Genomic DNA, 12,038 nt, shown 5'->3' on the forward strand with positions numbered 1-12,038 from the left:
GGCTGGCAGTTATGAAGCCTGGCCTCCTGATGCCATTTTTACTCCCCTTTTATTGAAATTGCTGCAAGGAGGAATGATTCAATGGTGAGCCAGGAATGCAAACAACATTTTAACACAAAGTCCCATAGTATGTTTTGAAAGTATAATAAAAGGTGTCTATGACAAAGGAGCCCGAGTATAGTCAGGGAGTCAGGATATCCCAATAGCCTCTCTCTGGGCATCCCAGTGGGTAGACAGGACCATTCACCATTAACTGTGACCTACTATACACACTGTCCATCTTGGCTTATTATGCATCCCTTGTGAAATAGTTGGCATTATACCTGCACTAAAATTCATCTGCTGTGGATGCTCCTACCCTGTGCCCCCTAAGGAAGACTAAGCTTGTAACAAGCAGTAGGGCTAGGAACGTATTTGGTCAAAAGCCAAGTCTAAAAGCCCTGGAGTGAAAATTTCTAAATCCAGTATAATCTGCAGTGTCCTGTGCAGAAAAGCACAAAAAAGAGAATCACCATTTAGAAGCGAGTCCTTCCCGACAGCAGTTTAGGACGGGAGGGAACTTTTATTCAAAGACATATACGGAGAAAAGGGATTTAGCCAAACTGGAATTTCACCAGAAAAGAATTGCTCCACCCTGCTCCCCACCAAAACAGCACCTATCATGTTATATGGGCAATGAGTTCAACAAAGAATCACAAGCAGTGACTTCCCGTCACATCCCTGACTCTATTTCCTGAGGCATCCCAGTGACCCTTACAAGGGTTCATGTCTAAGCACTGGCCAGGCTTAACCTTCAGCACTAATGATATATAGCAAGCTCATGGCTCAGACTGCTGTAATTTTTGAAACATATAGTCATAACTAGCATCTACATTGGGTGTTTCTTGTTGTTTTGGTTTGGTTTGGTTTTTATTTATTTAAAAATAATTGCTCCCGAGCACAGTGGGGTGCAGCAGTTTCATTTCCACTGCTGCCCAGTGAATTGTTTCAGGTTTCCTCTCCTTTCCCTGTCACGCAGAGAGTTTGTTCAGATTTCCTCTCACTTTCCTCATTGTTCTGGGAGCAGAGGAAATAGCACGCTCGGAATCCAGTGAGAGATGCTCAGGTACGTCAGCATTTCCACTGTGAGCACACCCAGCCAGGCTTCCCAACCAGCAAGAGAGAGGGAGGTCTGCTGAAAAACGCAGTCAGAAGTTCCGTTTTGCAGTCGGCTCCGCTGTCCTTTTGAAGACTGAGCTGTTTGATACGTTAGCATCCTTTTCCCTAAAACAAAGCATGTTCACCTAGCTGAAAGGTTGCCCTGCTGCAGTCAGCATTGGGACTACAGATCAAGGAGGCCACACCCAGACCAGATGGAAACCAATGAGCTCAGGAACTACCATCATGGCATGACACTTTGATGCCGCTCTCCCTCAAACGGCACTAAATCCATCACCATTTTCACCTCTCACTGTGCACTTGCAGGGTCTCTGCCTGAGTCACAACAGCAGCAATCAAGAGAGCTGGGGGAGCGTTTGCATCTATTCCCATCCCCTATTCTCTCATATGAAACATTGAGTGAGTTGCCACAGTTCAGTTTATTTTATGTATTTCTGGCACTTTAAAGTTGCACATTGGCAATTACCATAAACAGGAAAACAAGGTGGAACAATGAAAGTTCTTGACTTTTCTTTTTTCCCCACCACTAGTACTTAAAAATGTTTCATACCAGCACTTCTGAAGAAGTTAATTTGCTCTTCATATGTATTATATACATAAGTTTATATATATTCTTGTATTTTTGTGCCTGGCTAGCTCATTTTGTCTTGTTCTTTCACAATTGTAGAATTTATGAATGCAGAACACCACCATGCACACTGCCTAAGTGATGCTAATGCCGAGCTGCAGGCCAGAGGCTTAGCCATTTGCAGTTAATGCCACGCAGGCAGGTTTTCACACAGCCAATTCGGTGTGCTCCTATCCCAATACAGGTGGCTATAGGTCCGTAACTCCCCCTTCCCTGGAGACCTCTCTGGAGTTCAGTGAAAATCCACCCACAGTTTCTAATTTAGCAAAGCATAGCACTCGTCACACAAATCCACCCCCCCTGCAGAAGCATAAGCCCAATTAAGTTTAAAGAAAACAAGTCTTGAACACATTTAGAAGACAGGCCTCCTCAAGTGTGCTGCTTAATAACGTTGTGCAGAGCCAGGATGTTTGTGCAGACATGGCAACTCGGCCGACGTCGGCTCCTTTACATCAGGAGAGGAGAAAATGACAGCATTTCGTGCCCCGAGCATTAGACCCACTTCCCAGAGGTCTGCACTCTGAAGAACTCCGGATGCAGAAGACACCTTCTGACCTCAGGAAAATGAGACCGCCTATACCTCACGGCAGCACTACTTGTTTTTCGCAGTGCTCTGACGGCACGGCGCTGCCCGTCCTCCCGGAGTGCCAGCCGGCCTCCAGCCGCCCTCAGCAGTGGCGAGAGCGGCCCCGACGGGTAACGGCCAACGGGTAACGGCCGACGGGCGTGGCCCCTCGAGCCCCGCCCCGCCCGCTCCGATTGGCTCTTTCCTCGGAACTACAAATCCCATGATACCTCCAAGGGGACTACAACTCCCAGAGTGCTCTACGCCCCGTTAGACGGGGACGGTCCAAAATGGCGGCAGGAGAGGAGGAAGGGCAGACGGCGGAGCCGGAGGCAGTGGTGGAGCCGGAGGTGGCGGTGGAAGAGCCACGGAGTTTCAAGGACCTGGTGAGGCTGGGCTGGAGCCGCTTCTGCCCCCGCTGCTCCCTCCCCCGTCCCGAGGAGCACCCTCCTGCCCCCACCCCGCGTATCAGGCAGGGGGGAAGGGGGGAGCTCCTGGCACAGCCCCGTGTGCTAGGCCGTGCCCCACGCCGCCCCGCCGTGCTTGCCTCGTCGTGGCGCGGCCCCGGGCTGCTGCCCTCCGCGGGCTGCAGGCGGCCCCAGGCCCGGCGGAGCCTCCGGTGCGTGGGGGGCAGACACGTGCGCCGCCGTCGGTGCGTCGGTCCGCGGGCGTGGTGCTGTGCCCGGGCCGGAGGTCTGGGGAGTTCGGGCCTCGGCTCCGGTGAGGTTGGCGTTGCTGCCCCGGTCTGTGCTCCTCAGCCGGCTGCCTGTGTTTTCGGTTGTGTTAACTTGCCCAGGCGTTTTCCTTTTTCTGTGCTTATGGGATACCCCCAGAGGGGAGGAGAGACAGCTGGGTGTGTGTGGAAAGTTGCTTGTGTAAACTAGGGAAAAAAAAGACTAGTTTCTTACTGATGGCAGTCACCTCTAAGTTTTGAACAAATCTATGAAGTTTGATCCCCGCCTGCCCTTTCATGTAGTTGTGTTGGGGGCCTGATGGGGTTTGTCTCTGCTAGAGACAAGCTTGGCTCTGTTGCAGCATGCATTTAACTTAACTCTGTGATTTAATTTAGGTCTCCTTGGTGATGTCTGTTTCCCTTTTCTCTTTTCACTAATGTTAAGGGAGTGACAGATGTCCTCTGTGAAGCTTGTGACCAGTTAGGATGGAAGATGCCAACAAAGATCCAAGTTGAGGCTATTCCAGTGGCTCTCCAAGGTGAGTAGTGTGCTTCTCTGATCCCAAATCTGGGGATGCCCCTGGAGCTCTATGTGAATGAATTTTGCTGAGTAAGTGGCAGGGATGAGAGTGTTCTCACTTTTTCATCATTGAAGATCTCTGTCTAGAAGTAGTCTCTGTGTTCATTCTTGTGTCCTTCCCAGGTGGAGCTTGGAATACTAATTTCTCCTATAACACTGCCTGCAATTGCAAATTTTCAAATGGGTACAAACATGGGTTCTTGAATATTCACTACTGTTGCATAGTTCTGACACTCCATGTTAAATAGAATTATTGCCAATCATTTGAGCTGCTAGTCCGTATCAACCATTTTCTTTCTGAAATACTCAAGGATACACAGGACACTTCTGATAGATTTAGGACTGTGCCTCTTCTGGTAGAGACCTACAGTGTGTGTCTGAAATTGGAGATGCCTTGACTGATTACATAGCTTGTATAATCTGCTTTTCTGTGAGCAGGCAATTCTTTGAAATTAGATTTCTGGAGTGAGTAATAACCAAACCACAGTGATTTTCTGTAAACATCCTGGAATTACAGGAAAATAAATTACTGAATTCAGCAAGCATTTCTGCCTCTAGAATATTTGGTTGGGTTTTAAAAAAAAAAAAAAAAAAAACCAAAACACTGTGAAGCAGGAACAGAACAAGGTAGTGACAGAATGGGAATAAACTTTCAGTATCTACTCTGTTCTAGTACTTAACTGTCGTCAGACTTGTTTACTCCACATATAAGATTCTCTTGAAAAACACAAAAGTAAGGTTGCATTCCTGAGAAGTTGTCTCCACTTTAAGGCCTGTTGGCAGCATGTTCTTCTCAGCTGTAGGAGTTTAGGAGGTCAGAATGGATTCTACTGATGAATTCTACCCTGTTGCCTGCACTGGTTTTGGGCAAAGGACTTGCTGTCCTAATCCTTCCTGTTGCAAACTGGCTTAGATTACTCTCTTAATCAAAGGCACAAAATTTATTGTAGCTCGTGAAATGTGAGTTTGGTAGTGCTGTTGTCTTGTAGTTGGTGTGACCTAAGTCTCAAACACTGGAGTCTATTTGCATGTAAGCCAGTAAACAGACAACAGTTGGTTTAGAATACTCACCCAGATAGAAGCAATAGGCCATAAATTGACAGACAGATTTGAGAAATAATAAAATAAAGCTTTTTTTGAACCTGAAGTTTGTATGAAAACCTGTATATTGGCAGAAGTTTAACTAGAGAATGGAAAGGATCAAGACTGTAGTTATTGTACAAATGAAGTCGCACTCTAAAAATGCTGCAGAGATGTTCTGAAATTCTTTGTTTTGGCCCTTTGTTGTTCTTTACCCTTTGTGTGTCTCTTTTTTTTTTCCTATCCTTAGGGAATTTTTGTGCTTTATTGCACAGTGCTTTAAAGGCTTCTTTCTCTGGTCTAGATTAGTAACAGTTTTTACCCTCCTTGCTGCTCCTCGTAGGCAGAGATATCATTGGACTGGCAGAAACTGGCTCTGGAAAAACAGGAGCCTTTGCTTTGCCAATTCTTCAAGCACTGCTGGAAACACCTCAGCGATTATTTGCTCTTGTCCTCACACCAACAAGGGAGCTGGCCTTCCAAATATCAGAGCAGTTTGAAGCTCTTGGATCCTCCATTGGTGTCCACACTAGTAAGTAGCTTTGTGATATTGGAGCAGTTTTCCTGAAGACTGAATTTTGTCAGCTCTAGACTGCAAAGGAAAAAGTAGAGAGTATTTGTATGGAGGGTTGAACAAAAGGTGAGAAAAGCTTGTGATGCTGGAAGACAGAGATCTGGTATCAGGTTTGGGAAAGAAAGACTGTATTGGTCTTTCCTCGTGGAGTAGTCTGCAGCTCTTCTGCATTTTATGTCCAAACAGTTAACAATGGAAGTAGAAGAGAATCTTCTCAATACTAAGTTTGTGTCCAGTGAAATTGCATAGAGCTCCACTCTATAGCGTGATGTAGTTTAATCTTTACTTCAGACTGTCTGTATTGGTTCTTTAGATATTCTCTACAAACATAAAAGCTTTGTGGGTATTTTTAGAATTCCTAGATTTTTGCAGCTGAGTTAAGCTGCAAGGAATAGATCCTGCCTGTAGCTCTTCAACTGTGAAAATAAAATACTTGGGGCCAGTAAGGACTTAATTGTATGGCTTAAGAGGCCTGGGAAGGTCAGGTGTGCTAAAATAAAGTGAATTCTCATAAAGATAAGTAGCCTTTCATTTGTACAGAGTTGTTGTGGGTGGCAGGGAATAGGAGGAAACACTATGGTGCCAGGCGCTGGCTGGTGCTACACTGAGATTCACTGTATTCTATTTGTCCTGCAGCGGTTATTGTAGGTGGAATTGACACAATGTCTCAGTCTCTGGCCTTAGCCAAGAAACCGCATGTTATAATTGGTAAGTTAACGTGCTTGGGGGGTACAGGGTATGAATATTATCAAACTGCAGTTGTCCAAAGAAAGAGTGTCAAAAGGTTTTGTGCATTTGAAGGAGAAGTGAGAGTATGTCCTTCATTTGTTTTTTGCCCTGAGATCTGAGTACTGGCTTGTTAATGTTTCTAAAGTATACACCAGTAGCCTTGCTGCTACAAGCTCATTCCAGGGCATTCCTGCTAGACTGCCTTTGGCTTGGTTTTCCATTCTCCTCAAGTATTCAAAATGCAGGTCTCATCCTTCTCAGTACAGCTTGTCTGCGGTCTGTTTTGTTTTGCCTTTTTTTTTTTTTAGGGGGAGGGAGGGAAGGAGGGCATTCTTCAGAGAGTCTGACTCCATTAGTCTTATTTAAAAACACTTTGAAGATATCCTATGAAAGAGTCCTTCCCACAAAGCAGTCTGCCTTTACTTCTCTTAGGCAAAGAATCCCATTTCTGTAACGGATGACTCTCTTGTCTCTTTAGATCTCTTCCTTAGCTTTCATTCTAAACTTGCTCTTGTGATTTTGTTGGTAGCAACCCCTGGCCGTCTAGTTGATCATCTGGAGAACACAAAGGGCTTCAACTTACGAGCTCTGAAGTTCCTAGTGATGGATGAGGCTGACCGGATCCTTAACATGGATTTTGAGACAGAGGTAGGAATCTGCTAAAATAAGAGTTTGGAACACCAGATGAGTCCCTTTAAAATTGCTTCATACAGTCACATAGTAAACACTGAGCTGTTCCGTAGAAATTAATAGCAAATTGTGACTAAGATCTAATAATTGCACAAAAGTCTATGGTGGGAGTAGAACTTAGCAGAGTTCTGCAGAGCACTAGCAAGACAGTAGGAGGCATTTTGTCTCTGAAAACTACTGGTTTCTCTGGAGTGCCTGGCATTGACGCAGTTACTGTAGAACATGATCACACGCACATTCCTGCAGGAATATTGCCTGATACTTGCACTGCTATTGGACTTCTGGAGTTCACACTGCCTAACTGTCAACAAGCTATCGGCCTACACCTTCCCTTTAGAAGAGGGGAAATTTGTTCCTACTGTGAGTCTAAGTTGCACACATGCATTACTCTTCGTTTGGATGATCATTATAGTTGGAGGAGGCTTATGTCTTGATTGCTGTTGTATTCAGCATTTCCATTTCCTTTCTATTTTTACAGGTGGATAAGATATTAAAAGTGATTCCTCGAGACAGGAAGACATTCCTGTTTTCTGCTACCATGACCAAGAAGGTGAGAGCAGAGTACTCTGTTTTAGTTCTCCTTCCATGAGGCTATACTGTTGACTAGACTGTATGATACAGGTTTTTGACAAGATCTCTGTCCATCTAGTACTAACTTACATTGATCTTCCCAGGTTCAAAAACTCCAGCGTGCTGCTCTGAAGAATCCTGTTAAATGTGCTGTTTCTTCCAAATATCAGACTGTTGAAAAACTACAGCAGTACTACATTTTCATCCCCTCCAAATTCAAGGTAATGCCACTTCTGTTTCTTCCCTCTTCTGATTGTGTCGTGTCTTGCTGTTCCCACATCTGCCTGATATCTTGTCATCTTGTCTGGCTTATACTTACTCTTTAATGTGGCATATGTGGGGTTTTTTTTTTCTCCTTTCTCTGTTTCTTTACAGGACAGCTACCTGGTTTATATTTTGAATGAACTAGCTGGAAACTCTTTCATGATATTCTGTAGTACGTGTAACAATACTCAGAGGACAGCTCTACTGCTCCGCAACCTGGGGTTCACTGCCATCCCTCTCCATGGGCAGATGAGTCAGGTATGGGCATACCCCACAGAATGGAGTATATAGGACACCTGTCACTTGGGACATGGGCTGCACCATACTGAGTCACAGCTACCTTGCAGAAGGAGTATTTTGCAGACAGTGGACTGGACTGATCCCTAGAAATTTAATTAATGTGAATGCTGCCATTGATTCTGTAATAATTCAAAAAGAAATTAGAGAAGTGAGATTTTTGAGTAGTTTCTCCCCCAATTCCTCTGTACCAGTATTTCAACAAGAGCATATTAACCAGAATGAGCATTATTCTCTCATTCCCTTTTTGTCCTCCTCTCTTCCAGAATAAACGCTTGGGCTCTCTAAACAAGTTCAAGGCAAAGGCACGTTCTATTCTGCTGGCTACTGATGTTGCAAGCAGAGGTCTGGACATCCCACATGTAGATGTGGTGATAAACTTTGATATTCCTACACACTCTAAGGTAAGATAGTCTGTGTGCCAGCTGAGAGCTTCTGGTCACCGGGAGGCATAGTGAATCTAGACAAAGGAACAAAGACACCTTCTCGCTGTTCTGCTGACTGGAAGTCTAGTTCACACTTCTGTAGATTAAAAGATGTAGTTCAGTCTCTGCAATTGAGTTGGTATCTCAGTTTGGTTGGGTGGCCTCATCTGGATTGTAGAACTGATCCCATAAGTGAAGAGGCGAAGTGAGGGAAGTTCTGTGTCTTTGTATTTTTGCTCTTGTATTTCTGCTCAGAGTATGTGTTTTGCCATATTACATTAAAGGGCTTCTAGACTTTGAAAATAGTCTTGACATATTACTTGTTTCAGGCAGTCATCACTGTTCCCGTGATCCAGGTCTGCCTTCACATTTTAAACTGTGTTTAAAAAAAGATAAGTAAAAATTCTCCCATCAATGAGTATTTGATCAAGAAAGATGTCTTTAATATATTTCACCTTCATATCACAAAAGTACAGCAGACTGAAAAAAAAAAAGTGAGTTACTAACTTTCTACCTTACAGAAAGTATAGTATTATCTTAGGGGTGTGACACTGTTTCCCAGCCTAGTTTCAGAAAGCATACCATTAATATGCATTTCAGGAATTGCTGTTGTGCCTTATAATGATCAAAGATACTACACATTGCAAAAAGAAGAAAGTATGGTGGTTCTTTTGAAGACGCTACTTTTGACATTGTAAAAGGACAAAAGTTAAAAAAAAAATGGTGTGGGCAGCAGCTTGAATGACATCATACAGTTTTTGTGCCCCTCCCTCTTGTCTAACCATGTCACAGAACACATCCTTTCTCATGATGCTTCCTTTCTCCACAGATCCTGCATGGAGAAGGGAGTATTTTAATTTCCATAATGCAGTATAAAACCTGGAAAACAGCCTAGAACCATATAAACAGAAACCACTCAATAGATCAGACGCTTCCAAATTGTTCTCATTCATCCTCCCTTTCACTGTGCTTGCCAAATTTAAATCTACTTGCCAGAGAGTTTGTCTGTACATAGACTGAAAATGCAGGCATTGGCTCAATTCAGATATTAGCTTTTCAAGGAAGTGATAGTTCATTAACAAAGTCATGTCTCACAACTTTTGTCCTGCAGTCTTGAATAATTGGAGGTGGTCTTTTCCTTTAGAAAGAGAATAAATCAAATGTTGAAACCAAAGATGTGCCTCCGCAAGTCAGCATCTTCTCAAATCTTAATCCTGCGCATGATCCCAAGTATTTGATCCTGGCTGTGTTTTCTTCCCACTTTCTTGTTCTTTCCTAAACAACAATTACATGGGATGGTTTCTCATAACTTCTGTTTTGTGTTTGGTGCACATATCTTATTGCTTATCAAGAAAATTGTTTTCAGGATTACATTCATCGTGTTGGGAGAACAGCTCGAGCTGGGAGATCTGGCAAATCTATCACCTTTGTCACACAGTAAGTATTAAAATGTGGCAGACTTGTTTTTCCCAGCTGTGTTTCGGAGCAGAAAACATCTGACCTCATCCTAGGTGGGAAGAAAATACTACTTTTCATTTTGAGTTGCCAGTTAGATTTATTTAGTTAAAGGGGAGATAATTCAAAGCCCAGGGTGGGGAGGGAGGAAGGTCTAGGATAAATTCTAGAAGCAGGCATGTTATGAGCAGAACTAACTGTTCATAACTTGATTGTACAGTATACATACGTTTTTATAATATATAATGCAGGTTAAGTAAGTGTGGGGTTTTTGATAAGCACTGAAGTATTTGTCTAAAAAAAGTCTTTGCCAAATACTTCTGAACAGAGATGAGCTGAATAAATCACTGAAGCCATCCCAAACGATGGCATCATTCGAATGCAATTAAGAGTTGCCTGTGAGACCATCAGCACAAACTAACAATATCTGTGGGCTGGAGATAAGGAGTGATGTCTATGGGTGGTGACAGCTGAAGCACTCTGAGGAGGGCTGATTCAAGCTGGTGTCTTGTCTTTTCTCAGGTACGATGTAGAGCTGTTCCAGCGCATTGAACACCTGATTGGCAAGAAGCTGCCAGCATTCCCCATGCAAGAGGAAGAAGTTATGATGCTGACAGAGCGTGTGGCTGAGGCCCAGAGATTTGCTCGAATGGTGGGTGGTGGCTTTTTGTCCATCTACTTGCTGTTGTAGTCTGAATTTCCTCATGTGCCAGGACTCTTGGCCAATCTCTTGATTGCATTGCAGGAGCTGCGGGAGCAGGGAGAGAAGAAGCGATCTCGGAACGATAATGATGATGACACAGAAGAAGCTCTTGGTGTCAGGAATAAGGTGGCAGGTGGGAAAAAGAAGAAAAGGAAAGCCTTCTAGCTCAGTATTTGGACAGACTTTTTTATTTTTCTTTTTATGGCTACATGAGCTCGGCAAAAACGGTCTACCAAGCCTTCTCCAGTGGATTTTTTTCAGAACTACTTACTATGAAATTGTGTGGTCCACCTAGAAGACAACTTCCTCTCTCCTGCTTCACCAGTTACAGACTGAGCGTCATCCATTGTGGTACCATGAGACCAGGCTTCCTTTCAGAGACACCAGACCATCACCTCTGGACCTGAAAGCAGCTGTGGTCTGGTCATGCTCATTCACAAAGAGATGCAGTGTGTGTGCAGCTTTCCCACTGCTGCAGCCTGTCTCGCTGCCCAAACTCACTGAGTGCATCTGGGGTCAGATAGGCCTGTCAGAAGAAAGAGAGGAAAAAGTTGAAAGAAGCAACTGCGTTTCCACAGCACAGCTGCGATGTCCTTGCCTTAGTGAAGGGACATGTGACATAGAGAACTCCAAATATATTTTGCTTAATTTTAAAGCTACTTGGTTTTCCTTGTCTTAGCACTGACCTGTTCTGCCCATTTTGAATATCGGCTCTGCCAGAAGGTTTTCTTAGTAGGTCAACCATAGCGATTCACATGTGACATCACTACCTTAGATGTGTCAGCCGAAGAGTGGCCCAGCACAGAGAGAACCTGTTTCAGCAGGATTAGGCTATTCACTGCCTGGAATTCGATCCAGAATCTGTAATGATTGGCAAGGTCAAGGAGAGGTCTGGGTTTTGGGGTGGGGTTTTTTGTGGTTGATTCTTGTAGTACTTACAAACCAACACAAGAGGGTGGTCTTTACATAGGAAAGCAGCTCATCAGCTGGGTGATGAAGAAAAACGGGTATTATAGAGGCTCTTTCTGTGTTTCCCTATTTATTTCTCTGTCTTAGGCAGAGTTCAGTGCCACATAAGTAGACTCTTGCAAGAATGGGATAAATGTACTTATCTCCGTATCAAACCAAAAGGTTAGCGCTAATTCCCATTGACAATAAAGATTTTCACACTGGACATTTGTCCTGGTTTCAGCTGAGATTGAGTTAATTTTCTTTAGAGTGGCTGGTATGGGGCTATGTTTTGGATTTGTGCTGAAAACAGTGTTGATAATACAGAGATGTTTTAGTTGTTGCTGCACCAGTCAAGGACTTTTCAGCTTCCCGTGCTCTGCCAGGTGCAGGAGAAGCTGGGAGGGGACACAGCCAGGATAGTTGATCCAAACTGACCAAAGGGCTATTCCATACCACATGACGTCATGCTCAGTATATAAAGATGGGGAAGAAGAAGGAAGGGGGGACATTTGGAGTGATGGCGTTTGTCTTCCCAAGTAACCATTACGTGTGATGGAGCCCTGCTTTCCTGGAGATGGCTGAACACCTGCCTGCCCATGGGAAGTAGTGAAGGAATTCCTTGCTTTGCTTTGCTTGCGTGCGCGGCTTTTGCTTTCCCTATTAAACTGTCTTTATCTCAACCCTCGAGTTTTCTTA

The 12,038-nt window shown here is 44.1% G+C and overlaps 1 protein-coding gene across 1 annotated transcript; it reads left to right on the top strand.

Annotated features, from left to right (window-relative positions):
- Window positions 1–2,604: 2,604 nt before the first annotated feature.
- DDX47 (DEAD-box helicase 47) lies at window positions 2,605–11,565 on the top strand. Its single transcript, XM_072867431.1, has 12 exons — window positions 2,605–2,737; window positions 3,470–3,563; window positions 5,028–5,216; window positions 5,895–5,966; window positions 6,517–6,635; window positions 7,156–7,227; window positions 7,352–7,468; window positions 7,623–7,769; window positions 8,075–8,212; window positions 9,600–9,670; window positions 10,211–10,340; window positions 10,434–11,565. Exons 1-12 carry the CDS (start codon window positions 2,642–2,644, stop codon window positions 10,554–10,556), a joined length of 1,368 nt encoding a protein of 455 aa, XP_072723532.1. The 5' UTR covers window positions 2,605–2,641; the 3' UTR covers window positions 10,557–11,565.
- Window positions 11,566–12,038: the final 473 nt, after the last annotated feature.

This window comes from Ciconia boyciana, chromosome 1 (genome assembly GCF_034638445.1).
Source record: "Ciconia boyciana chromosome 1, ASM3463844v1, whole genome shotgun sequence".
Classification (NCBI taxonomy): domain Eukaryota; kingdom Metazoa; phylum Chordata; class Aves; order Ciconiiformes; family Ciconiidae; genus Ciconia; species Ciconia boyciana.